This window comes from Equus przewalskii, chromosome 13 (genome assembly GCF_037783145.1).
Source record: "Equus przewalskii isolate Varuska chromosome 13, EquPr2, whole genome shotgun sequence".
Classification (NCBI taxonomy): Eukaryota; Metazoa; Chordata; class Mammalia; order Perissodactyla; family Equidae; genus Equus; species Equus przewalskii.
In genome coordinates this window covers 4,796,733-4,821,777 of record NC_091843.1, presented here as the reverse complement: position 1 = coordinate 4,821,777, position 25,045 = coordinate 4,796,733, and the positions used below count along the sequence as shown (strand labels likewise).

Genomic DNA, 25,045 nt, shown 5'->3' with positions numbered 1-25,045 from the left:
AGCAGAGAGAACCAAGAACAAAGGACCTCTTGGGAAGGAGTTACCACAGGTCCTCATGTGGCCTTTGACTTGAATCCCAGTAACTAGTCCGCAAGTCTCTGCCCAGACAGACCCCACCTCCTAAAATCAGACTTCATCTCTTTAAGTCGTAAATGAAGAAAAAGGATTTCAGAACACTTCAACTAACTTTTTCTCTTGCAGAGCACTTACGGAGTTCAGTGATTGATCGCAAAGATTTAATAATCAAAAGGATTAAGCCCAAGCCCCAGCAAGGAGACGATATCACGGTGGTGGATGTGGAGAAGCAGATCGAGGCCTTCCGCAGCCGCCTCGTCCACATGCTGGGGGAGCCGCTGGTGCCCCAGCTCCAGGACAAAGTGCACTTGCTGAAGCTCCTGCTCTTCTATGCTGCGGACCTGAACCCTGATGCAGAGCCTTCTCCCAAGAACTGGAGCAGCCCCTGAAGTCCTTCGAAGCACTGAACACCAAGAATACCTCCTGAACTCTATCTCCAACTACTTGGAAGTTGTAAAAGTACGAAAAGTAGTTAAAAATCTTGTAGGACCAAACCTATCTTATTTATCTGTAGGTTATGATAACTTTCTAACTCTTTAGTAGATAACCTTTTTTTTGATAATCCTCACCTAGCCTATTCTCAAATATGGCTTAATATACAAGGTGTATATATTTTTTAATAAATTATTTATCTATCCTTTTTTTGAAAAGGTAATACTATATGCACTATATTTAACAGTTCCACTCAAGATGTGAAAAAGAATCCCTCTGTGAACAAATCCTAGACATCAATGTCATGTCATTCACGGTACTGACAACCTGTTTTGAACGAGAAAGACATATCCGTTTCTCCCTAATGGAACACAAACATCCTATATTAGATCTCTTACATTGCGTATGAATTTGACTTTGTGGCCAGTCTATTAAGATCTAATGTAATGAGGGGGGTTAGCAACACAAGGATTGAGTGTGTTACAAAAAATTTGATGTTAAAAGGATACAATAAAAAAGCAATGGTTTTTCAAAATACCAAGTTTACCATGCTTAAGTTCCATGATTTTGAGTGGGCAGAATGGAATAACTACTCCAAACAGGACCAAAAAAACAGCTATCCACATTTGAGAAAGTAGTAAGGATTTTTATTGTCAAAACAAGTAAGAGATACAAGCATAAGAGAAGACAAATAAATAAACTGTTCTGCTCATTTTAGACTCCAGGTCCTCTCTGTGGAAAGGTTAGCTTAGCTCCTTACATCGACATGATACTGTCCAAAGCAGACAATGGCAGGAATTTGAGAGTGTTCAAGATGATGACTGAACACGTACACCGTGAGGAGAAATGAAAAGGTGGTTTCCCAAGTTCATTTCCTCAGTAAAGTATATTTATAAAGGTAGGAGGCTCATTTTAGGGAAAACTGATTGCATACAGAAAATTTTTTAATTCTTCAACCTCCCAGAAAAAAGTTTCAGGCCCTGGCCTGAACAAGGAAATCAAAATAGGACGACATCAGTTTCACATCGACCTCAAGGCTATAATCTAACTGTAGCTACCACCTTCTTTACTTTAAAAAAGTTTAACATCCATTTATCTATACCAAACCAGTAGACTGAATTTTCTTCTGTAGGAAGTTTTCAACCAAATTGGAGTTAAAGTGCAACAAAAGATATGCAAGACTACTGTTTGTTCTGTGACCCATAAAAGAGAAGCATCCCTCCAACAGCATGGCCCGAGGGGACCACAGTCGGAACTGGCCACAGGACGAGCGGTCCAGCAGGTCTGCCAAGAAGCACGGAGCCTCCAGCTTCAGTGCAGGAGGGGCCCCTGCCAGGTCTGGCTTTTAACTACCCAGATCTCAAACAGATCTTAGGTCCTCCTCACTGACAAGGCTAGAGCACCCAATACCAGCACAGTGAAGAGGGCCAAAGTTGTCTAAACTAGTCAGTGAACACCTCTACTCCATGACTAGTCCATGCGCGTGTTGACAATAGTAAAGGAATCAAGAAGCCTCAGTTTGGGAACAACACAAACATTATTACCTAGTAAGCAATGATCAAAGTTCTTATCTAGGGTAAATGATACAAAAATAGGTAATGAGGTCCCCCATACATCACTGCTGAGATTATTTAGTCTAACCTTAAATTAAAGCAATACAAAATGGCTTCTTCCACACAAGGACAAGCTTTGCACTGATGTTTCTCAAAAACCAATTATGTCTCCAGCTCTAGCCTCAGTTTAAGAGGTTTCAAAAAAAAAATGTTTCCTATGTCAGAGCCAAGGTGAAAGGGGAGCTGACACAAGACACCCTCTATCCAGAGTCCCTGGAATAGAAATAGCTCTAGAAGCCAGTGGGTGTGAGCACATTCAAGTCACGGGGTTTGAGATTATGGGTCCGTGGTGGTTGTTTCTTCCCTTCTATCACTGGGATGTCCATCTTGGGTGGCTTGAAAGTTGCTGGATCTTCGGCCATTCGGGTGGCCTGCGCACGGATCAGGTCCATTGGAGAAGGTTTCTGGGCTCCTCTGTAGGTCTGGGTGGCGAAACCTCCTACAGAAGTAAACCGCAGAGGAAATGATCTCAGAATTACTAGGCAGTTCCCAATACATGTGGTAAAATGCCTGCCACACTGCTTGAGTTTTGAAGGAGCTTCCTTACCCGAATCAGACTTCTGGAGGGATCTTGGTCCAAAGAAGCTCCATTTGTCTGCCATGTTTCTGTCTTTATCCCCACTTCCAGAATCCATGGTGCTAAGATTTGGGCCAGGTAACGCTGTGGAAGAACCAGAAGCGAACCAGCCTCTGGAAGAGAAAGGATGCAACATATCCTAATAATATCCTCTGCCTACACCTCTAGAAGTGTCTCACGCCAAGCCTAGGAACTGTCAACTCCCCCTTCTCGCTCTGAGATCACAGGCTTAAACCCCAACTCTGCAGGAGCACTGGCCTTCCTTGAGCTCACTGCTGCTCAGGGGAGCGCAGGAGGGGCTCACCTGCTCTTCTGCTTAGGGGAAGAGTGGGGGGTGCTGCCTGGGGTGGATTGGGCTGAAGCCGGCTGCTTCTCTTCTCTTGTTATCTCTCCACTCTGTAGCTTTAGTTTCTGTTCAAATGGATAAGAAGAAAGACTTTTTAAAAATTGGAGCAAATACAAAACAACAATAAAACAGCTAACTTTGGGTATAAACAACCTGGTTCACACAACAGGCAAAAGGAAAACATTAATAGGTGGAATAATTTTGAATTACAGAACAGACATTCCTTTGATTCTACCATATTAGATAGAATTCCATCTTTTAGGAAAATGTATTTATTCGACAGCATATCTGAAACACCTCTGTACTAAATATACCACACTAGAGCTTTTAATTTTCCCACATTCGCCCAGCCGGTCAGCAGCGGGGCCGGAACTCAAGCTGCAGGCCTTCTGGGCCTTTGGAGTAGGGCCTTGAACTCCTCTCTCTGCCTCTCCTATCACATACAACCCCTGCCATTCCCAGTCTCTCCAAGCCAACGCTCAGGCCTGCTGTCACTCTCAGGCTGAAGGTTTCCTCCGTGGGGCTTGTCCCATTCTCTCCCCTTCCCCTCCCCTAACCAGTCACTCCGGGTTCCCTCGGCATTGTAAACGCACCTCTAACATACAGACTAGCAATCCAGCAGGGGAGAGACACATCTGCTTCTCAGTTCCTAGATCAAGGCTCCCATACTGTCTCTCTGCTCCCCGTCCGGGATGCCAATGCTTAGCCCAAGCTACATTCCAAACAAATGACCATGTCTGAATTTTCTCAAACACTCAACATATCAACTTGTGAAAGCTGGCATTTCAGTCATCCTCATGTTCTACTCTTGTGGCCAAGATGCAGAAAATGGGCCAAAGTCAATTCTACCATTACATAGGGTGAATTGCTCAACTGGAATTCTGGCTGACATCTATCCTGGAAACTTCTCAGTGTCAAAGACTGACAGTGACCCCCTCCAAAAGCATCTGTCTTGTCCGAGAGCTTGAACAGGCCACTAACCCAACCCTGATCCTCCAAAGCAGTGGTTTTGAAATCAGTGTGCAAAAGTCATCTGAGATGCTCATTACAAAATGCAACCGTCCACAGTGTCTTACATCGCTACCCACAGGCCACCAGATCCACATTAGTCCTCCTTCTATATATTGCATATCATGATCCTCATGAGGCCCTTCAGGAGACAGTCTCAGACAACTTTGGAATATGGGGGAGAAAACCAACAGGAAGCAGGGCATCAGGAGACAAGTTCAGATACTGTGACTGGTTAAATATATGACCTTAGACCTCAGTCTCTTCACTTATAAGACATGGCGAATAGCATCTACCTCAAAGGATTAACACAAAGATTAAGTGAATGCGAGTGCTTCATAAATCATAAAGCACTATGAAATAGAAAAGGGTATTCCCTGAAAGTCATTTAAAACTATTTTATTCATACAACTATTTGATCATTAACCCTACCAAAAATTATTCTTCAGTCACTCCAATTTTAGAAATGAAAGAGCAAAAATACTCCAATTCTATATTTGCTTTTTATTTTTTAAAAATTAAATATCGAGCCGGCCATTCCTTTCCAATTAAAGTGTTACCTCTGCCGAGCTTGCCCAATTCTCTGTGCGAGTCAATTGCTCTGGTACACAAAGTGACTGGCACTGGCTTTACTGTTCACACTGTGCCCACACACATCCCATGCAATCTCATCTGAGCCTCCTAAGCAGAAAGAAGCAAAACACATCCTCCCACTTTACAGCAGGAGAAGCAGAAATGACGACACGAAGAGCTCCGGAGCTTTCAGTGACAAAGCTCCACCATGGGTATGACCAAACCAGTTCTAAATTCCTCACCCAATTCTCTTTCCACCACTCTCCACAAGGCCCGGCTAGCTGAGCGGGTAACTTCTAAACCACAGCCACATCTCAAGCTATGAATGATGAGGGTTTTGGTTTTTTAAATTCCTAAGAAACAAGCTTACGTGGAGCGCTTCTGCCACTCGAAGGTACTTGATCTCCTCGGTGGTCAGGCCCTTGTGGGGTGTGTAGCCAGCATCTGTCAGCCCTGCCTGTTGCTCAAAACGCTGAATGCTCTCCTGGGTCTGTTCTGGGAACAGAGGAGATGACAGTCATGCCCATCCCCTCTCCCACACAAACTGGGGGAGATCAACTTCTGTTCTCCCCAGAAGCAAGAGACCACAATGACCATCCGAGGAGGAGGGTTCTCCCAGACGCACATCAGAGCAGTAATTCTGAACCTCACACAAAGTTCTTCTAATTGGAAGGAAGCCTTCCCTCACACCAAGCTGAAGAATGGTTACTCCTAAAGGGACAGCTGGATAACCTCCAGGGAAACACTCCTTACCTTCCTCTTATTTCTACACTGACATTTTCTTTGTATTTAAAAATGTAACATGGAGAAGGCAGCTGACATTCAGAAACACTGCAAGTTCTCCAAAGATAAAGTTTCCTCAGAGAGACTCACCACCCTCATTACCCACGCAAAGACTTTCACCAAAGAGCCACATTTGGGCTAGATGGCACCGAGGTACCAATTAAATCAAACCAGAGAATGTGCCTTGAACTAGCCAAGGTCTACTGATCCAATGTTTCTCGTGTGGGAAACTGCTCATCCCAGTGCCTGGCACAGCAAACGCATCCACCTCAGTGTCACATCACTCTGACTTGATTATCTGAATTTTTCCTTGATCTGCACACATAGGACATTATATCCCCAGTACAGGCAATTGGCAGCTGTGGACCCAAAGTCTAGACACCAGATGTCCTTTAGGACAGTCATTCCCCTTCTAATGAATTTTTTATTTCCATCAGAAATAAAGGCAAAGAAAAAAGTCAAATGCATATGGATGTTTTCCAGTCTTACCAGGTAGTTATGTGAAAATTTAAAAAGTGGGAAAGGATTTAATGAATTACAGTACACCAATACCAGGATTTTAAATGCAGCCATTTTTTTAGAATTTAAGACTATAGCAACATCAAAAGTTCATGGCAGTATTACCTGAAAAAAAATAGAATGGTTTGTTTACTATATCTGCAATTATACAAAAACATGCATATATGTGGAAGTGACTAAGTCAAATAAGTGTCTGAGTGACGGTAGTATTTTGGGGTGTTAGAACGTTCTGTACTGTCGATGACCTGTATTTTCAATAAAGAAATTATACTGTGCTACAAGAACGATGACTACGCTTTCTAACACTGCCAGACATATTCTCAAGCTTGAAAAATACTAGTAGTAGTTGCTGATTCGAATGGTGCATTTATGTGTGAATAAGCAAAAGACCAAGTAAGAGTCTGCACTTCTCGTTCTCGGGTGCCTTGTCCAGGAATTGCCCAAGACAAACTGATGCCCTCCCAGAGCAGATAAACAAGGGCGTCCGACTGCAAAACTGAGCCAACCACGGACACCTTCTATGTGCCCTGCCCCTGGCAGAGGCTGCTGCTAACAAGCAGAGCTGAGTATCACATAATTGTTAACTTCCCACAGCAACTAGAAGAGCCCTCCAGAACCAACAAGGTTAACTTGTTATACTCCTCCCCTTGACCTGCCAGCCACACCCCTCATTTCATGAAGAGGGAAAGAGTCTCGACAGTGGCATAACTTGCCCAAGGCCACACTGAGGGATATGGGAAAATAAGATGGTACCAACAAGCAGAGTGCGCCTAAATCACCGGAGATGCTAAAAGTGTGACAAATCTTCCACCTAAACTGAGCTTCGCCCTGGCGATTCAGCAGCCAGGCTGACATGTGCCAGGCCCGGTGGGGACATGCTAAGGCAGGCGTGGGTACAGAACCCCCACAGGTGGACTGCAGGAAGCCTGAGCTCTTCCCCACCCTACCTCACGCCATCCTGAGGGTGCAGGGTGCTTACTTGTGATCAAAGAATTCATGATGACGCGTGTAGCTTTGGCCTTCACCACAGGGACCTTGTCCACACCGTCAGTGGCCGATGACAGGGCCACGGCAGGGGAGGAGACACTGGCCTCTCCTTCCTCCACCTGTTCGAGAGAGGTAAGGAGGCACTTGAGCAGGCAAGGGAGCCACACACCTAAACTTACTCCTTTAAGGAAGGAGTTGCTGAAATACCTTCAATCCGATACATGAGGAAATACGTGAGGGGGGGTTGGTTGTCCCCACCTGATTAGATCTGTATCATCCGTAGTGACAACAGATAAACACATTATACGAATAGCTGGAATTTATAGATATGGGAAAGCCAGCATTTGAAGCTCTGAAGTCTACTACCTTCGCAGATTACATCTGTCCAACATACTACAGGACCGTGCCCCTAAGAATGCAGGAGAAACACCTCTTACTAAGCCCTGACCATGGACCAGGCCACGCGCTTGCTTCTGCTTAATCACTGCATTCGCTAAGTGGTTCTCAAACTTTGCCGAGCACCAGAACCCCCTGAAGGGCTTGTTAGACAGACCACTGGGCCCCACCCTAGAGCTGAGCCAGCAGGTCTGGGTCAGGCAGAGAATTCATGTTTCTAACAAATTCCCAGGTGTTGCTGATGCCACTGGTGCCCAAGACCACATTTTGAGGACCACTGTTCTCAAGGTTCAAGTAACGCTGTTTTAAAACAAACCAAAAAATCTATGTAGCTCCTAATCTTTAACGTGAGAGAGCCAAGAACATGCGACCTTCTTCAACCTAAACACCTGACACCATGCTCAGGCCCAGCAGGGAGAAGAGAACGGGGTCTATTCTTTGTTCTCTGCTTCTCCAAAGGCATTGAGAAGGAAGGTGGGCAGAAAGGAGGGGAGCAGAAGTACTGAAATGTTGTAGCCTGTTACAAAATAGGATTCACACTTTTCAGCTGTGACCTTACTCAAGCAAGACTGGAACCTGTTTCCTTCCTTGGGAGATGGTGGCAGTCAGGACAGGGATGGTTCGCTAGACACAGGAAGGAATGCGTGTAATGAGTCAGGCTGAGCTTTCCTTGAGAGCAGCTGTTCCAAACCGTCAGCTGTTCCAGCTGGGGCACACCAGAAGACTGGAGCCCATTCTTTGCCTTGTGAAGTAAGCAGCAGCCTTTCTAAATGAAAAGGGTGAGCGGCCCTTCGAAGCACTGCGGGAAGCCTGCTCACTCTCTCTCCAGTCCCTGAAGCCCGTGGCTCCGGGCCTGCAGCCCAGCTGCCGGGATCCTTTTCTCCTAGTACTGCCAGTACTTTACACAAAATGTTTCTCCTCAACAACTGATTGGGTCCGATTTCAGTAGATAATGGACACAGGGAACTCCCCCAGAGCTGTAGGGGACACTTCTGTAGAAAGGAGCTCCCTGTTCCGAGGGCTGAATGGGGAAGTGGGGTGGGGAGACTCCCTAGAAAGAAAGGCCACACACAGCTCTCCGAAGTGAGAGTGAAGCTGGGAGCCAGGAGTCCCAACATCAGCTACACACCTGATATGTCTCAAGCCTTTTCATCCTCTTTTATTTAATCCCCACAACACTCCACGGCATGAAGTAGTCTCAGCTCTCAGATGGAGACACTGTGGCCCTGGGGTGAAGCTGTGTGTCCAACGTCATTGCTAGTACATAGACCATTAGGGGATCCACACCCAGGTCTGTTTAAGCAGATCCTTCTGTTACCTACTGTCAGGCCCTGAGCTGTCACGCAGGTCAAAGTTCAGCGAAACTGTAGCTGCAGGTTAAAGGGCCTCATCTGAGCGGGCAGGCCTAGTTTCTAGTTTATTCAAGCACAGTGCCACCCTCCTTGCACTCCTGGTGGTGGCAGGCTCAGTCCCTGCAGTCAGGAAGCACAGGCTTCGGCAACACGCCTACAACAAGCACCTGAGAACCTAACTGCACAAAGGGATGTGAGGGCAGATGAGGGTGCCCCAAGGTGCACGCGCACGTCGGTCAGGAAGGGCCTTTGGAAGGAGGCGGCTCTCACAGGGCACGGCAGTGGGAAGAGGCATGGGAGGCAGGAGGGCCAGCACAGCATGTGTTCAGGAAGGAGCCGACGTCCCCCCCCAGTCACTTAATGAACATTCTTTGGAATCTGCTTTCTGCCAGGTCCTCTGCTAGATACTGCAGATAGAGTACAAAATTAGGTATGGCCCCTGCCCTCAAGAAGCTACTGGAAGGTGATAAAGTATGGCAGAGATTATGACAGGGGTCCATGTGACAGTGGAGAGCTCAGAGGGAGAGGTGATGGTCTTATGGGGAAAATCCTCACAGAAGAGAGCTAAGACTTAAAAGGATACCATTTGTCAGACAAATGGAGTAGGAGGAGCGGGTGGGAGAACAGGATGGGGACTGGAAACCTTCCAGGCAATCAGAGCAGTGTGAAGCATAAACACCCTGTGAAGTGCAAGACATCTCCAGTAACTTGCATGGTTGGATCACTGGGGGGGCCTGGGTAGCGGCAGTCAGGACCTGGACCACGCAGAGCGAGACTAAGGAGCTTGGATTAAATACAGTGGGAAAAGGGAGGGGTGAGGGTGGGGACAAAAGGCAGGAGAAGACACAGCCATTCTAGTTTGAATTAAAAAGAAAAAAAGACCGCCAACTCCAGCTGAGGCACAGAAAATATATACAGGGGTTGGCGGCTGCCCACTTCTTTGGGTGCTGGGAGCCACTGGAGGCTTCTGGAGCAGAGGAAGAATGAAGGGGTTGGGCTTGCCAGGACAGTCCACAGGGTCAGATACCTTGGCGAGGTCCTGATACTTGCGCTCTGGAATCACTGGCTTCCAGGGGATGCTGCCCATGTCCGATGGAGGAGGAGTCATGGGTGTAGGGTCCTCAAGGGCATCATCATAGCTGAATGCCCGGCGGTACATCCCGATGGGCAGGGACATCTTGCCTAGAGGCCCACTAGGCTCAAGAGCTAAGAACAGAGACACCTGTCAGGATGGGTCAGCAAGTGAACATAGTAATAGCTTTAAATTAATTCATAGGCAGTAAAGCTCTAAAACACTCACTCTGGGACAGAGCAAGAATAGCTTCTTCTGGAATAGCTAATCCATTTAAGAAAAGGTAATAGCACTAATTCCTTCCTTTATGCCTGACACTTCGGATTTTCTACTTAACCTACTCAGTAGCCCGAATCCAATTTACAAATTAGGAAACCAAAATTCAATTTAAATTTATCTGAGCAAGGTCATACAATGCAAAGTGCAGTTTGGAATCAAAGTAAACCTATCAGATTTCAAAGCTTGTATTTTTCATGCCACAGAAGCCACCCCCACAGAAACACCAAGGCTCTCAACTCACGCAAGACTGAGGATATGAAGTTCTTGTTCCCATTTTATAGATGAGGAAGTTACGGCCTAGAGGTCAAGTGATTTGCCCAGATTCATAGAGAAAGTAACCACCTGGGGCTCGACTGCCTTCCCGACCTCACCAAAGAGAACCAGAGCACTATGACAAGAAACATCAAAACAACAGTGTCCAGGTCAGCTCTAGAGTCTGAAGGATTTAGTCAGCAGAGCCAAGTTCCACCACAGAAACTGCTGACACCACTCTCATGAAACACTGCCAGCCGACCTGGCCATTCCTGTCCCCTGGAACTGGCTGGGGGAGTGCCCCGTGGTGACGCAGGTATCCACTTCAAGGGCACGCTGCGCTCTGCCAGACCAGAGAGCAAAGGCCATGCTGTTTGTTTGCGAATCCTTTCTCAGCAGAACGAACGTTCAGATCCTGACTTCAGCGTGATGCTTTCCCGTTGCTAAAATTATACAGTCACACTCTCCAAGACATCAACTTCCATGGCAATAAGTCCAAAACCAGCAAAGACACTTCATTTAAACAGCAAGGGGACCAAGCAGCTACCATTATTATTAATATTAACAACAACTACTAACAAATCCATAGAAACAGAGATTAGTGGTTGCCAGGGACTGGGGAGGGGGGGATAAGGAGTGACCACTAATGGGGACAAGGTTTTCTTTTTGGGGTGATGAAAATGTTCTGGGATTAGACAGTGGTGATGGTTTCATAACCTTGTGAATATACTAAAAACCTCTAAACTGTTCACTTTAAGTGGGTGAATTTCATAGTATGTGAATTATCTCAAAGAAGGCAAACACAAACACACAGGCAAATAATAATTACCAAGTACCCTTCCTCACCGGGCACTTACATCCCTCGTCTTACTTCATCCTCATTAAGCAGCTCTTCTTCCCATTTTCCAGCTCAGGAAACTGAAGTATAGATCTTAGGTGACACCTACCTAGCAAGGGTAGGGTGGGGACTAGAACACGGATCAAAGCCACTACTTGCACTGGACACGCAACACTCCAGGCTCCACACACTACAAAGCATTAACCTAACAAGTGCAACCCCATGGCCGGCAGTTACAGGGAGTGTATGGTAATGACAACCATGGAAGACGAACTAAAAAGCACACTGATGAGGTCCGAGACCAGCGATGGATCCACATTGGGAGACACAGGGAGATTCCTAGGAATCCACTTAATTTGGGAGCAATTTCAAAAACATCGTAAAGACTCCTCCCAACAGCCATCCCAACAGCCTTCCTAAAAATAATAATAAAGTGAGCTAATGTTTACTAAGAAATATATTCCTATAAATAGAGACGAAAAATTTTTCTGAGCAATAATGTATATTCATCACTTTTAACTCATTTTCACCTATTTTATGTTTAATATTCACAGCAACTCTGAGAGATAAGCACTATCTCTTTACTGAGAATAAAAAATCGAGTGATTCAGATTTGATTAAAAATCACTAAAACAGTCCTAAGAGGGATCAATGATTTCAGTAACCCCCAGAAATTATTGCCCTAGACGGACCCAGACTCGCTACATGCTGCTGTGAGCATTTTCATGACTGCTTAAGTTAAATCTGCCTTTAGATCAGGCTGGTGCCTTTTTGCCCAGACCTCCATTCTGCCCACTCCCTTCCCCTCCTCCAAAAAGGGGGATGAGTTTAACCATTTTGGTACATGCTATAAGAACTTCACAACTTATTCTGAACTCTCATTTGATATGTGTAGGAAAGTGACAAACTTCTCATACTCTTAAGTGAAATGACTAGTCTCTCTCAAGGTAGGTTTTGGGTTCATACCCTGGCTGCATGGTTAATAGGTTAATATTTAAATGATGTCAATCTATTAAATCTAAATGCTCGCCTGGTGCCAGAATAACCATTGATATATGGTTCCGAAAAAGTGGTTTCTGTCTAGCTTAAAACATGAAGGGCAAAACAAGAGTTTACCAAAAAGAATTAAGTTTACCAGGCACTTCTGGTTGTCTCGAAGCCATTGAAAGACTGGGATCCAGGTGCTTTTTCTATATAGAATTCCGAGTAGAGTCCCTGCTACCTAATAAAAATAACAAAGGGCATTTTCTTACAGTGAACATCAAAGAATAGCTCCAATACCGTTCTTCTGACAGGCACACACAGCTTTGTGGCTTGTTTACAAGGCTGAAACACACATGAAAGAGCCAGTGGGTGACAAACATGCCAAGGGGGAAAGAAAAAAGTCTCACACCACCTGTGGCTGATCTTAACACCTGTGCCGTGACAGGTGGTGAAAATCTCACCTTACCAGCGTGAAATGGTGTGACGATTACGCTGACAGACAGATATTAACGAGGAACATCGTCCAGCTGCTGCAAGTTAGCAAAGCTGCCCAGAACAAGTCCATCCATTCCAGAGGTCCTAAGAACAACAAACAGCCAGCATTGGTACAGCCCTTCAGAGTCTGCCAAACACTTTCCTGTACCTTCATCCATTCCCCCTAACAACCCTGCCAGAGAGATTATACTCATCTCATTTTTAGATAAGTTAGGGTCCAAATAACTTGACCCACAGCAAGGGGCTAAGTACCATAGTAGGTAAATTCATTCTTTGTTGCTAACCCTAATATTTATCAGGGTTTTATCCAACATTTATCTTGTGTTTTAACCCTTGGAGGAACACTGCAAAGCAGGCATTAATTATCCCCAATTTAAAGAGAAGGAAACTAAAAATGAGAAGATAAATGATTTGTCCAAGGTCACAGATAAGTGGCCCGCCCACAAGGCAGGTAGTTTCACCCCCACTTTACAGGGAAGTTCACACAAAGTGCTGAGAAAGCCAAGTTGTTTGCTTTTCAACTTGCTACACTGTCTGTCTATCCTGATGGAGCTCAGAGGGCAAACTAGCTAGTTCTTCATTAAAGAGCATCGCAGAAACCAAAGCTCAGCCATCCTCCGGGCCCAGGAGATACATCCCCTTCCACTTCTCCATCCCCGTCCCCTCCCCCCTTCTCCGCAGAGAGCCTGCATTTTCTTCACAACATACTGGACGATGCCAGCAGGATTTGAAAGGCCAGGTCTGACCCAACCCCCTCTCCCACTCGCGAGGCTAAGAAGGACTAAGGAGATTACGGCCGGGGCCTGGCGTAAGACCAGGGTTCCCTGAGGGCAGGGCAAGTAGGAGGCTTGCGAGGTGAGGGAGAGGAGTTGGGGTCCCGGGCTAGGCCGCTCCGATGAAGTCGAGGCGAGGCCCCGGGCGGGGCTGAAGGGCATCATCAGAGAGAAGCCCCACTGGAAGACCCCAGACGGCAGGGCGAGAGAGGCAAGGGGCTGCCTGGCCAAGATCGAAGTCGGGGTGAGGGGAGAGGCGTGGAGAGCCCCCAGGCCGGGGTCTGAGTGTAGGGGCGAGGGGCGCACCCCTCGGGATGGGCGGAGAACGTAGCCCCAGGGAGGTCCAGGCCCGGCCCATGTCGATACCTGTTCCGCCGCCGCGGAGCTGCCTGCGGCCCGAGCACCGGCACTAAAGAGGCTCCGAGGGCCCACGTCTTCCGAGAGGCTGTGGCGCAGTCGGGACCCGAGCCATGGTGTGAGCAGCGCTTGCCCGTGGCGACAACGAAAGCCCCGGGAACCAACTGAGGAGCACAAACCACCAGGCCAGCTGGCAGCCTTCCTGATAAAGCCTCCGGAGGCCGCTCCACTTCACGCGAGACTTGACCCGGGAGGTGCCCTGGGTATGCCGGGAGTTGTAGTCCACCATCGGGAAGGCCCCGCGACTTTAGCTGCACTGCGGGTAGCGGGCTTCTCAGCTCCAAAGGTGGAACTTGCCAGCTCCCAGAGGAAAAGCTGCCCTTTACCACCACTCTGTACCTGGGTCTGTGACAGGCTGAGGGAAGATGGAGGTGGCATAGTAAAGTGACACCCTCCAACCCGTTTCACAGAGGTAAAGTTGAGCCTCAGAGAGATGAGAAGTCACTTGACTAGTAAGAGTTGACGTGAGCAGGGACCCTCTTCCAGGAACGGCTGGGCTAGGCAGGCTTCACACGAGTAACAGAACCAAAAAGGGGAGCAAACCGCACCTGCCTCCCCTAGGTAAAGTGATCCTAATATCTCTTCCTTTTTACACTAAGGAAAGTGACTTCTCAAGAGGTGCCAGCTCAAATGTCACATCCTGGAGGAAGACTTCTTTTTTCCCTAAAGGGTTTACAAATATGACAAAGCAACAAACCGAGGAAGTAAAAGAAGTTGATAAAAACCTACCTACATTTCTACCTATGTCCAAAGCTTGCCATCAAGGCTCATCTCAGGAGGCTTCGGAGCTGCGGTGGATCTGACACGTAGATTTCAGCACTGGGCTTCCCAGGACTCCTGGCAGGAGGGAGAGGCTTTCTTCTCGAAGCTTGAGTGTCCTCACCAGCCGACTATGCTGGAGTGAGCCGTGAATTAAAGTCTTTTCTAAATTCTATAATTAGCTTATGAATAGCACAATTACAGCGCAGTGTGATTGTGTGTGTGTGTGTGTTAAAAGTGTTACTTTGTTAATTTGGAACTTAGAAAATATACCATAATTTTTTACCTTCTGTGGAAGCAAAGCTGACCCCTTGCCTTCCTCCATCACAGGGAAAGGGTACACCTCAAAGAGGGGAGGAAACAGCACTTTGCACCCTTCTATAAATCAGAAGGGAGAATGATCTTTCGTTCTTATCCCCAAATTGATAAAAACTGAAGTCTTTCCTCGAAGTTACTGACTCTCTGACTAAAACAACTTATCCCTGACTTTTGTGGTACTGATGTCTGAAGCTATGGCATGATGTTGGTAGATAGTAGCCATAGGAGAAAACTGCTGTTTTCCACAAAGAACAGACTAACTGTAAACTTTCAACTTTTGCAATCTTATGAGGTTTTCCCCTATAAATGGGTGTTGTATTTTTATTAGAAGAGTTTGTTCTTTTAAAACCTGGACTTCCCTTAGAAGCCTTCTTTGCAAGTAAACCAGTTTCCTAATGATCTGGTTCCATAGCTAAGGAGGATTCAGTCAGTCACAGCTGAATCCACAAGGCCCAAGAAGGACACCTTCGGAGCTGTTTGACCTCAGGCCATTTTGCACAGCTCCTGGGGTAGATCTCTTGCGGCAATAGAGATTCCTCTCCACCCCATCTTTTGTGCTTTTTTCCAACTCTGGTTTTGGTTCTTAGCTAAGCCTGCTTCCAGTTCTGTGCACAGCCACTTTATTTCCCCAAGGGTGGCAGCATCCTTGGGAAGTTGGGTTTTGAGGTCTGTGTGGTCCTTGTCTGGGGGCAGATAATAGTTAAGGGTCTCTGTGTGTGGCCAACCAAAGAATCTGGTTACCTTTTTATGTATATTTACAACATACTCTTACCAGGAAACTAATTTCCTAAATGCTTTTGACTCTGAATTGTCTTTTTGTACCTCCTTGGGCATTTCATACTTTAATAAACATGGAGTCTCAGAAATTGGAATTGACCAGGATCTCTCTTGCGTCCCCCCAGATGCCCCAAATCAGCCTGCATTCCTGCTGCATGGGGGGAGGGCAGGGAGCAGGACCGAATTTTGCCCAGCTGCCTTCCTCTAGACATCTGCCCTCTCTGGCCAGTTCAAGCCCTCAGAAAGGTCCACTCCCTAGACAGACCTGCCACCGTCCTCACAACTCATCAGCAGACAGAGGTATGATAGCAAGTGGGGCATTTGCATTTCTGGGGTCTCTAGACTGGGAGTGCTATCTGGAAGCCTGCCCCTTCTATCATGGAAGATGAGGCATTCCACCCAGCAGTGCTCAGGAACTGTCCCACCTGGCAGCTGTGTTAGGAAACTAACACTCTCATGGGGACTTTGGCAAAGGTACCTCAGCCAAGAAGTGGTGGGGTTGAAATTCAAGGCCAGGGCTGAGTGCCCAGCTCCTAGTTTGACTGCTGGCGGTCCTTGGCCTCAGCTCCTCCACTTTTAAAATCCCTGGGGCAAGAGTGTTGAAGGTACATTCCCGAGACAGAAACAACTAGAAGTAACAGCTCTCTCTAGTGGTGAGGGGGAAAGATTCCACTGAAGAAACTGAGGATGCTGGGCTAGCGGGTCAGCTGTCAGGCTGTCCTCAGAGACCAACTTCTCCAACCTGATATTACACATGATGCAGCTAAGCTACAGAGAACAAAAGGAACCCAGCCAGTGTCACACAGCTAGTCTGGGACAGCCGGTTAGATAGAAAATGTGTTCTTGTGTCTTACTTTGTTGTCAGTGCTTGGGGTGCTCCTTGCTTGGGATATACTGGGGAGGAAGACACAGTCCCTGACTGTGTTGGGCTGAATTGTGTCCCCTAAAAGTCATATGTTGAAGTCCCAACCCCTGGTGCTTCAGAATTTAATAGTATTTGGAGATAAGGTCTTTAAAAAGTGATTAAGTTAAAATGAGGTATTAGGGTGGGGCCCTAATCCAATCTGACTGGTGTCCTTATAGGAGGAGGAAGAGCCCCTGGGGTGCCCAAGCACAGCAGAAAGTCCATGTGAGGATGTGGTGAGAAGGCGGTGCATACAGTGAGGTGGCCATCCACAAGCCAAGGAGAGAGGCCTCAAAAGAAGCCAAACCTGCCGGCATCTTGATCTTGAATGTCTAGCCTCCAGAACTGTGAGAAAATAAATTTCTATTCTTTAAGCCCCACCGCGTGTGTGGTACTTTGATATGGCAGCCCCAGCAGACTAACAGGAGGAGACAGACAGACAATGAAAGAATGTGAATGACTACGTGTCAGGGGTCATGAAGTGTTAGCACCAGGTGCTATGTAATAGGGGGCCTGACTCTGGAACATCAGGGGAGGCCGCCCAGAGAACCATGATCACAGAGGCGAAGAAGCGGGTGGAAGAGGGTGCTCCAAGTGGGGCACCAAGGCAAGAGCAAAGACCCAAAGGCAGGAGAAAGCTTGTCTGAGGAACTAGGAGAGTGTCGAGTTGGAGGGTGGGGAGCAGATCACAGGGTCTTTGAGGTTGGCAGAGCCCACTCCCCCTGGGGAGTGAGGGGCTGTGTCAAAGTGGACACGGTGTAAACCACTCTGCAGCTGGCCTTCAGTGGGGAGGGGAGGGAAGTTAGGAAGGCTAGTTGGAATGGGCCATGGTGTGATTTTGTTAGGCTAGGTTTTGTTAGACTAGGTTGGGGTTTATCTGGATGGCAGAATAAGCATATTCAAATGCAGTTGCGAAGAATCAAGCAGAGAGGCAGGTGTGGAAGATGCAGATGAGTGAGGGGTTAAGAGCCCTGAGAAGCAGGAAGGGGCACCTGGCATTGGGTCAATTACTTAGGGTCTACAGGCTTTTCAGGAACCCACAAAGAAAACCTTTTGAGTGCTAAAAGTAAAATGTTTGGCTCCAAAATTTTGTTTTAAACCTGCAGAATCAAAATTAATATGTTCAATTAAATGTCTGCACAACAGATTATTATGTCTTCATTTATGATAATATTTATTTTTAGTAAAAATGGCATTGTATTTGAAAACAATTTGGGAGCTAGATTTTTCTCACCTTGAAATAAATCCCTAGTGAGCACCTTAGCGCTCCTAAAAACCACCATAGGCAAGCATAAACTAGAAAAGTTACCTGCAGCTAAAGAATTTTTAAGCAAAACTTTAAAAAATTATTTAGGGGCCAGCCCAGTGGTTAAGTTCACACACTCCACTTCTGTGGCCTGGGGTTCGCAGGTTCAGATCCTGGGTGCAGACTTACGCACCACTCATGAAGGCATGCTGTGGCAGCGTCCCACATATAAAATTGAGGAAGATTGGCATAGATGTTAGCTCAGGGCCAGTATTCCTCACAAAAAAAAAAAAAACACGAAAAACAAACAGCTTTAAAAGCTAGTATTGGAGCAATCGAGGGGATTTGAATATTGACTGTATATTAGACAATCATGTTACATCAGCATGAAAATTCCTGGCTGTTATATTGGTACTGTGGCTATATAGGAGCGTGTTCTTGTTAGGAGATAACTTCTGATGTTTTGGGGACTGAAATGCCATGATGTCGGTAACTAATTCTCAAAGAATTTGTGTGTGTGTGTGTGTGTCCGAATATATATATGAAGGCAGAGAGACAGAGAAATTAACTGAGGCAAAATGCTAACGGTTGGTGAATCTAGATGAAGGATTTACAAGTGTTCATTAAGCTATACGTAAATTTTTTTCTGTAGGTTTGAATTTTTTAAAAGAAAAAAATTGGGGAAAATCCAAATGTAAGATGGGTTAGTCAGAACTTGTTTAGGTGAAAGGAGAGAGATTTAACTCCTCCAGCTTAGTGCACAGAATCCCTCGGAACACCTGAAACTAGAGGCTCCCGTTTTCTCTTTCTCGTCTTATCTTCATCCTCTCTCAGTGTCTGTGGGAACATGACTGCTGAGAGCTCTCAGGGTTACTTCCACCCAGAAGAGACTGGCTCTCTTTCTCGATTCCAGTTTGAAAACCCCAAAGAGGGTCTGGCCTGGTTTGGGTCAGTGCTCCCTCCCACTCTGACCACTCATCTGTGGCCAGGAGGACACAATGACATTAGGAAGTGTCAGCTTCCCGAGGAATCTCATGATTGGGATGGGAGAAGCATTTCCCATAGGAAAAGGGGGAGGGGACAGAAAGAACAGTAGGTCTCAGCACATAGTAGATGCAATCAGTATCCTCTCAACACGGACTGATGAATATCGAAGAGACAGGAACTGTGCTTGGTGCTGGGGGTACAGCAGTGGCCCAGCCCTGCCCTCATGGTGCCTGCCTTCTAACAGGGGAGACAGGCGACAAACTGACAACTCATCCAAATTGCTAATTAAACAAATGGGCAAAGTGTATGAGCAGACAATTACAGAAGAAAACTGCATGGTGAATAAATGTATAAAAAGGTGTTTAGCTTCACTCCAAACGGGAAAAACACAAATGAAAACAAAGAGATACAAGTTCATTTTCAGCAGATATGCAAAAACTTTGTTTGATGATACCATATGTTGGCAAGGATATGGCGAAAGAGAGACTCTTAATGTTTCCAGAATGGATTATAAATTCGGACAACCAGTTTGGAGAGCAATTTGGCAATATCGAATGAGACTGAAGACACACAAACGCAGTGACTCGGCAGGGCCACTCCTCAGGACATAGCTTAGAAAATCTCACAAATGTGCTCAAGAAGACATATAAGAACCTTCATGCTGTCACTGTCTGTATAGCAAAAATATGTAGTCAGCCCAACTATTTCAGAAAGACAAACAGAAAAACAAAAAAGTAAATTGTGTATATTCATGTAATGGAATACTACCTAACAGGAGAAATGAATAAACTAGATCCCCATGTATCAGCATGGGTAAATCTCAAAAACAACACATCAGATTTAAAAAAAAAGATAACAGTATGTTACCATTTATGTAAATTATTAAAATACAAAAGAAAGTTTTGATACATACATAATAAAAGTATAAAAATATAAGTGAGAATTATACATATCAACTTCAGGATAATGGTTATCTCTGGAGGTCGAGGTAGAATTTAAGTTGTTTGTAATTTTTTTAATAAAAAAGAAGAAAATATAGCAAAATGTTAACTACTAAGTCTTGGAGGTCAACACATAGATATCTGAACATGTGTGCTTGAAATATTTAATAATTTTGAAATTTAAAATCACTAAGAGTCAACTAATTAAAATGATGAACAACTCAAGAGCTTGTCTGTGTCTGTGAAATTGAAACATCCTAAGATCCAACTGAGGATGCATGTGAGAGACTTCATAGCCAATCTCTGGAGTTTCGCATCTTTTTTAGAAGAAAAGTCTGATAAAATGAGTGGACCTACATTCCAGCATCTGTACAGGGAGATCCAAGATATTAAAAGCCTGGATTTTGGGGGGTTTTTTAAAAGATTTTATTTTCTCCTTTTTCCCCCCAAAGCCTCATGATACATAGTTGTGTATTTTTAGTGGTAGGTCCTTCCAGTTGTGGCATGTGGGATGCCACCTCAGCGTGGCTTAACGAGCAGTGCCATGTCCCCGCCCAGGATCCAAACCAGCAAAACCCAGGGCTGCCAAAGCGGAACGCACAAACTTAACCACTCGGCCACAGGGGTGGCCCAAAAAGCCTGGTTTTGAAGCCAGACAGACCTGGTTCAAACCCTAGCTGCATCATTTATTCACTATATGATCTTGGGAATGTCACTGCCTCTCTCCAGGCTTCAGTTTCCTCTTTTATGAGGTGGAGATGAGATGACAAGATGGCAGATCGCACAAGCCAGCCCCAGGTCAGGGAATACCTGAGAGTCAAAGGGAAGTTGACAGATCTGAGAGACCAGCCCTGTGGCTACCAGAAGAGTGCTGGGCGTGGGTGTGGACAGTGGCAGCCCAGCGCAGAAGAGGACAGAGCTCCAAGTTCTGGAATCAGGCCCTGTCGGAGTTTTCAGGTAGTTGTAGCCTTTCTTCTTCCCACCTGGCTCTGGGCAGACCTCGGTCAGCCCTGTCACTGTCACCACACCATGACTGCAGGCTTAGAAGGCCCCAGCTGGGTGGAGGTGGCTTAGAGCCTCTGGGTGGGGGGAGTCCATAACAAACTGCAGGGCAGTGAACAGGCCTGCACATTTGCAGCCTCTCTTCCATCACTCCTCTTCCCCCTCCTATACCCTAGGCACTAGGTTATGGCGACTGTGGGTGGCAATTTCTAGTAAGAGTCTTACCTGGGCAGACAGAGGTACAGGGAGGTTCTCCAAGGATGCAGTTGTCTGCTCAGGACAGGACAAAGCAGGGGGTGTAGACTATCCACCAGAGAGACTCCTTCCCCACTCACAGGAAAAGTTCAAGCTACACTTGGGCTCTGCCCCCTCCCCCAGGCACTCAGTCCTGGCCCCAAGGAAACAGGAGCTCACAGGGGCAGATAAGAGAGGCCTGAGGGACACACACCCTACAAGAGAAAGACAACAGACAAAACTACCTTATCTAGACACAACAGAGTTAATGGACTAGGCAGGACAGGAATTAAAAATAAACATTGTAAGTATTATTCTAAAAAACAGAAGAGAGGATTTTGGAAATATGAAGGTGAACAAGAAATTATAAAGAAGAATCAGCTATAGAACCAGATAAGAAGAACGTTGTAGGTGAAATAAATACGTCAAATGCTGGGGTGAATAGCAGAGTGGATATAGCCAAAGACCAAATCAGCAAGTATGAAGAGCAGGTTGAGGAAATTTCCTAAAAAGCATGAGAGGGGTATAGATAACTGAAAAGCAGAAGGCTGAGCCAGTGTTGTCTGAGGTGGGCTACCCTGGATGATATGGTGCATGATAATGACCAGGGGACCCCTTGGTCAGGGAGCCACTCCTGCACCTCTTCACTGTAAAGTGGTCCCCTCATCAGATGCTGTGTTGTTTGTGGCTACATCCTGTAGATTGGGCATTCTGCAATTCCCCCAGAGAGTCGTGAAAGAAAGAAAAAGGAAGGAAGGGAAGGAAGGGAGGGAGGGAGGGAGGGAGGGAGGAAGGAAGGAAGCTAGTCAGTTATAAAAGGGTTGAACAAAAGTAAGCCCTGGACCTTGGGAACAACTGTATCCAAGGATGCAAATAGCACCAGGACTCCAACTCCACCTTGTCTTCATTTTTCCTGCCCAACCTCAGCCTCTTTGATCTCAAACCTTCTTTACAGGCGGGCAAACAGCTGCCTACAGCTGGTACATTTTACGTCTGAATCCACGAGAGGGAGATTGACCTCAAGACTCTGGTTACCAAATTTAAGAATCCCATAGAAGAGTCTTCTTGGTCCAGCCTGATCCAAGTCATTACTCTTGGACTAATTACTTGTGCAAAGTGTCATATAAAACCATGGCAGGTCTTTGATTAATTCAGTCCTTAGGGCAACAGTTCTCAGGAGATGAAGACAGTTAGACAAATGTTTGCATAGCAGTCCGCTACATGTAGTACTTATCCGGGTGGAGACGGGGAGCCACTGAGGAATTTCAAGCCAAAAATGACATGGTCAGCTTTTCTTTTAGAAAGACTGCTCGGAAGCAACATGGAAGTTGGACTGTAAAAGGAAAGCCAGCAGTGCTTATTGTTATAATGTGATCTTTAACTGTAGAATTTCCAGGTGGGGTTATGACTGAAGAGGAGTCAATATCACCCAGAGATGGATATATTGACTGATGAGACTTTGTCTCCACTTTTGTTCAGAAGAAGGTAGAGTGACTTTGATTTTATGATGGATATTGCAAGTGTTAAGTGGAAGCACAAAGTTAAAAACGGATACAAGAGTAAAAAAGGATGCAAAGGGGCGGACTGTACTGGTCATTTGCCTGTTTACTCATGGCCCCATCCCTCGCCCTTCACCTGCTCTGCTCTGTATCACAGCAGGCTAACTCTTGCCAATTCCATTTCAAAGTTCCCCACTAACTGCATCCAGTTAGTTTCAGGTAATAGCAGCCAATGGCGGGCAAAAGGAGACTGGAAAGGGCTGGTCATAAAGGAGGAAGATCAAGAAAAGAAGCCGAGGGAGGAGCAAGTACAACTGATTCCATTGCGCAAACATTTGCTAAGCATGAACTCTGGGCCCTCCGCCTTATACTAAGCACGCTAGACTCCAAGATGAAAAAGTCTTGGTCACCACCCTCAAATGGGAGGGCAGGGCTGAGAGACAGTTGCAGGCAGAGGCTATGACCACACAGGGTGACTGGACTCCAGCTGAGAGACACAAGAGGATGGTCATCCACTGTGTCTCAGGAGGCAGGAAAGATAAGGCAAGGCCAAATGAGACCTTGAGGAGCCTTCCAGTCTCAAGAGATTAAGGTGCTCTCTTTTGAAATGACATAAAATTTATGTGAATGCCAAGATTAAACCCCTTAAAGAATTTTTTTTCTGACTGCAAAGTTCTGGATAAATGCACTGGTGCCAACTTTTCTCTTTGGGAGCCTTATGCTCCTGGCTCACCAGTGAGGTGATCCCAAGAAGTGTTCTGGAGCCCTGGCCAGGTTTTGAAAGGCACCTAGGAGCTTCCTGGGTATACTCATGGTAGAAACAAGTTTTGAGAAGGACTGGCCAGAGTGTGTGTGGTGGGGAAGGAAGGACACACCTTCCCCGATTCCAGTTTCCTCTTGGAGGTATTTACAGGGACTTTCAAACTATTTTTTATTACCACATGCCACAGTAAGAAATATTTTTTACATGGTGCCCAGTACAACACACCATACATGTCTAAAACAAAAGTTTCATGAAATGTTTTTTCCACTCTATTCTTTTCTATTCCATTTCATTTTATAGTAAAAAAAATATATAATTGCTACCCAGTAAATTGATTTCACAATTCACTGTGGTCTTTTTTTTTTTTAAAGATTTTTTTTATTTTTTTCCTTTTTCTCCCCAAAGCCCCCCCGGACATAGTTGTATATTCTTCATTGTGGGTCCTTCTCGTTGTGGCATGTGAGACGCTGCCTCAGCGTGGTCTGATGAGCAGTGCCATGTCCGCGCCCAGGATTCGAACCAACGAAACACTGGGCCGCCTGCAGCGGAGCACGCGAACTTAACCACTCAGCCACGGGGCCAGCCCCTGGTCTTTTTTTTTTGAGGAAGGTTAGCCCTGAGCTAACATCTGCTGCCAATCTTCCTCTTTTTGCTGAGGAAGACTGGCCCTGAGCTAACACCTGTGCCCATCTTCCTCCACTTTATATGTGGGATGCCTACCACAGCATGGCTTGCCAAGCAGTGCCACGTCCGCACCTGGGATCCAAACCTGCTAACCCCTGGCCCCCCCGAAGCAGAACCTGTGAACTTAACTGCTGCGCCACTGAGCTAGCCCCTATGGTCTTGAACCACAGTTTTGGTTGTTTTTGTTGGGCGGGGGATTGTCCCTGAGCTAACATCTATGCTAAACTTCCTCTATTTTGCATGTGGGATGCCACGATAGCATGGCTTGACAAGCTGTGTGTACGTCCACACCCAGCTTCCGGGCCTGTGAACCCTGGGTCACCAAAGCAGAGCACGCGAACTTAACCACTATGCCACCGGGCTGGCCCCTGAACCACAGTTTGAAACACAGAACTAGAGTCATACGCTGAGGTTCCCTCCCCAACCCTCACTCTCTTCTCCCCAGATGAGTGATTTGTTTGAATGGGGAGTTTGGGAGAAGGCAGCTGACGTGCTCTGGGCTCTCCTCCTGGCCCTGCCCATGTGCACAGAGGGTCGGTCAGGATGCTCCCTGCCTCCTGGGGAGGGCTCCAGCCCTGTAAGGTGAGCAGATGCCCACTAGGCAGTTTCTGTTCTGATTTCAGTACCTACCCCTTTCTGACTGGTGCCTGTGCCCTACTGGCTGTTAATATTCTTAAGACCTTTCCTGCCCTTGCTTGATTTGTTGTGTCACTGACCTGATGGGTAGTCTGTCTGTTTCAGGGGAAAGTATTACCAAGTCTATTTTAGCCCCACATCTAAGCCACTTTCTCTAATCCAGCATTTATTGACAAGAAAGGTGACATTTTTTTTTTATCCATTTGGCTGTCTCCTTTGCCTTACTTCCCCATTAGTTCTAAACTTGGGGAGAGGAAGAGTTATTTATTAACCTGCTGTTATGGACTGAACGGTTGTATCCTCCCAAAATTCATTCATTGAAGCCCTAACCCCAATGTGATAGTATTTGGAGGTGGGGCCTTTGGAAGGTAATTAAGTTTAGATGAGGTCATGAGGGTGGGGCCCTATTACGGGATGAGTGTCCCTGTAAGATGAGGAAGAGAGACCAGATCCCTCTCCCCCTCCTCTCCCTCTCCCCCTCCTCTCCCCCTCCCCCTCCTCTCCCCCTCCCCCTCCTCTCCCCT

The 25,045-nt window shown here is 46.3% G+C and overlaps 2 protein-coding genes and 1 long non-coding RNA gene across 15 annotated transcripts in view; 2 read left to right on the top strand and 1 right to left on the bottom strand.

Moving 5' to 3' along the window:
• SIMC1 (SUMO interacting motifs containing 1) overlaps positions 1-5,126 on the top strand; it is a 98,098-nt gene extending 92,972 nt beyond the window's left edge. For 2 of the 3 annotated variants that reach the window (XR_011525447.1, XM_070570315.1), the window contains exon 11: positions 202-1,044. Coding sequence is in view for 2 of the 3 variants with exons in the window: in XM_070570315.1 (XP_070426416.1) it covers positions 202-222 (21 nt within the window). In the remaining variant the exon portion in view is untranslated. Of the gene's footprint in view, positions 1-201 lie in introns of all 3 variants that reach the window. The other variant, XM_070570314.1, reaches the window with a different exon arrangement.
• On the bottom strand, positions 1,133-14,092 carry KIAA1191 (KIAA1191 ortholog). 11 transcript variants are annotated; one of them, XM_070570319.1, is made up of 10 exons: positions 13,721-13,955; positions 12,548-12,665; positions 12,356-12,428; positions 10,254-10,400; positions 9,689-9,867; positions 6,906-7,032; positions 4,995-5,119; positions 3,002-3,108; positions 2,668-2,810; positions 1,133-2,559 (listed from the first exon to the last, which is right to left on the bottom strand). In XM_070570319.1, exons 5-10 carry the CDS (start codon positions 9,836-9,838, stop codon positions 2,351-2,353), a joined length of 861 nt encoding a protein of 286 aa, XP_070426420.1. In that variant the 5' UTR covers positions 9,839-9,867; positions 10,254-10,400; positions 12,356-12,428; positions 12,548-12,665; positions 13,721-13,955; the 3' UTR covers positions 1,133-2,350. The 11 variants fall into 11 exon arrangements, with proteins under 11 accessions (XP_070426420.1, XP_070426421.1, XP_008536926.1 ...); XM_070570320.1 differs by having other exon boundaries at positions 12,553-12,665; XM_008538704.2 differs by lacking the exons at positions 10,254-10,400; positions 12,356-12,428 and adding an exon at positions 12,238-12,324 and having other exon boundaries at positions 12,553-12,665; positions 13,721-14,092.
• A 380-nt stretch (positions 14,093-14,472) lies between these two features.
• LOC139075248 (uncharacterized) lies at positions 14,473-16,909 on the top strand. The gene is made up of 3 exons (XR_011525448.1): positions 14,473-14,671; positions 15,751-15,925; positions 16,709-16,909. It is a non-coding gene; the product is annotated as an uncharacterized lncRNA (long non-coding RNA).
• Positions 16,910-25,045: the final 8,136 nt, after the last annotated feature.

Bases quoted from the DNA above. Each gene is read 5' to 3' on its own strand.
- KIAA1191 (XM_008538704.2), bottom strand. From the start codon at position 12,265: ATGGCTTCGAGACAACCAGAAGTGCCTG. The intron at 2,811-3,001 runs GTGAGCCCCTCC...TTTCTCTTCCAG, and splicing joins TCCCCTAAGCAGAAGAGCAG to AGGCTGGTTCGCTTCTGGTT. The intron at 2,560-2,667 runs GTAAGGAAGCTC...TTACTTCTGTAG, and splicing joins CCTCCAGAAGTCTGATTCGG to GAGGTTTCGCCACCCAGACC.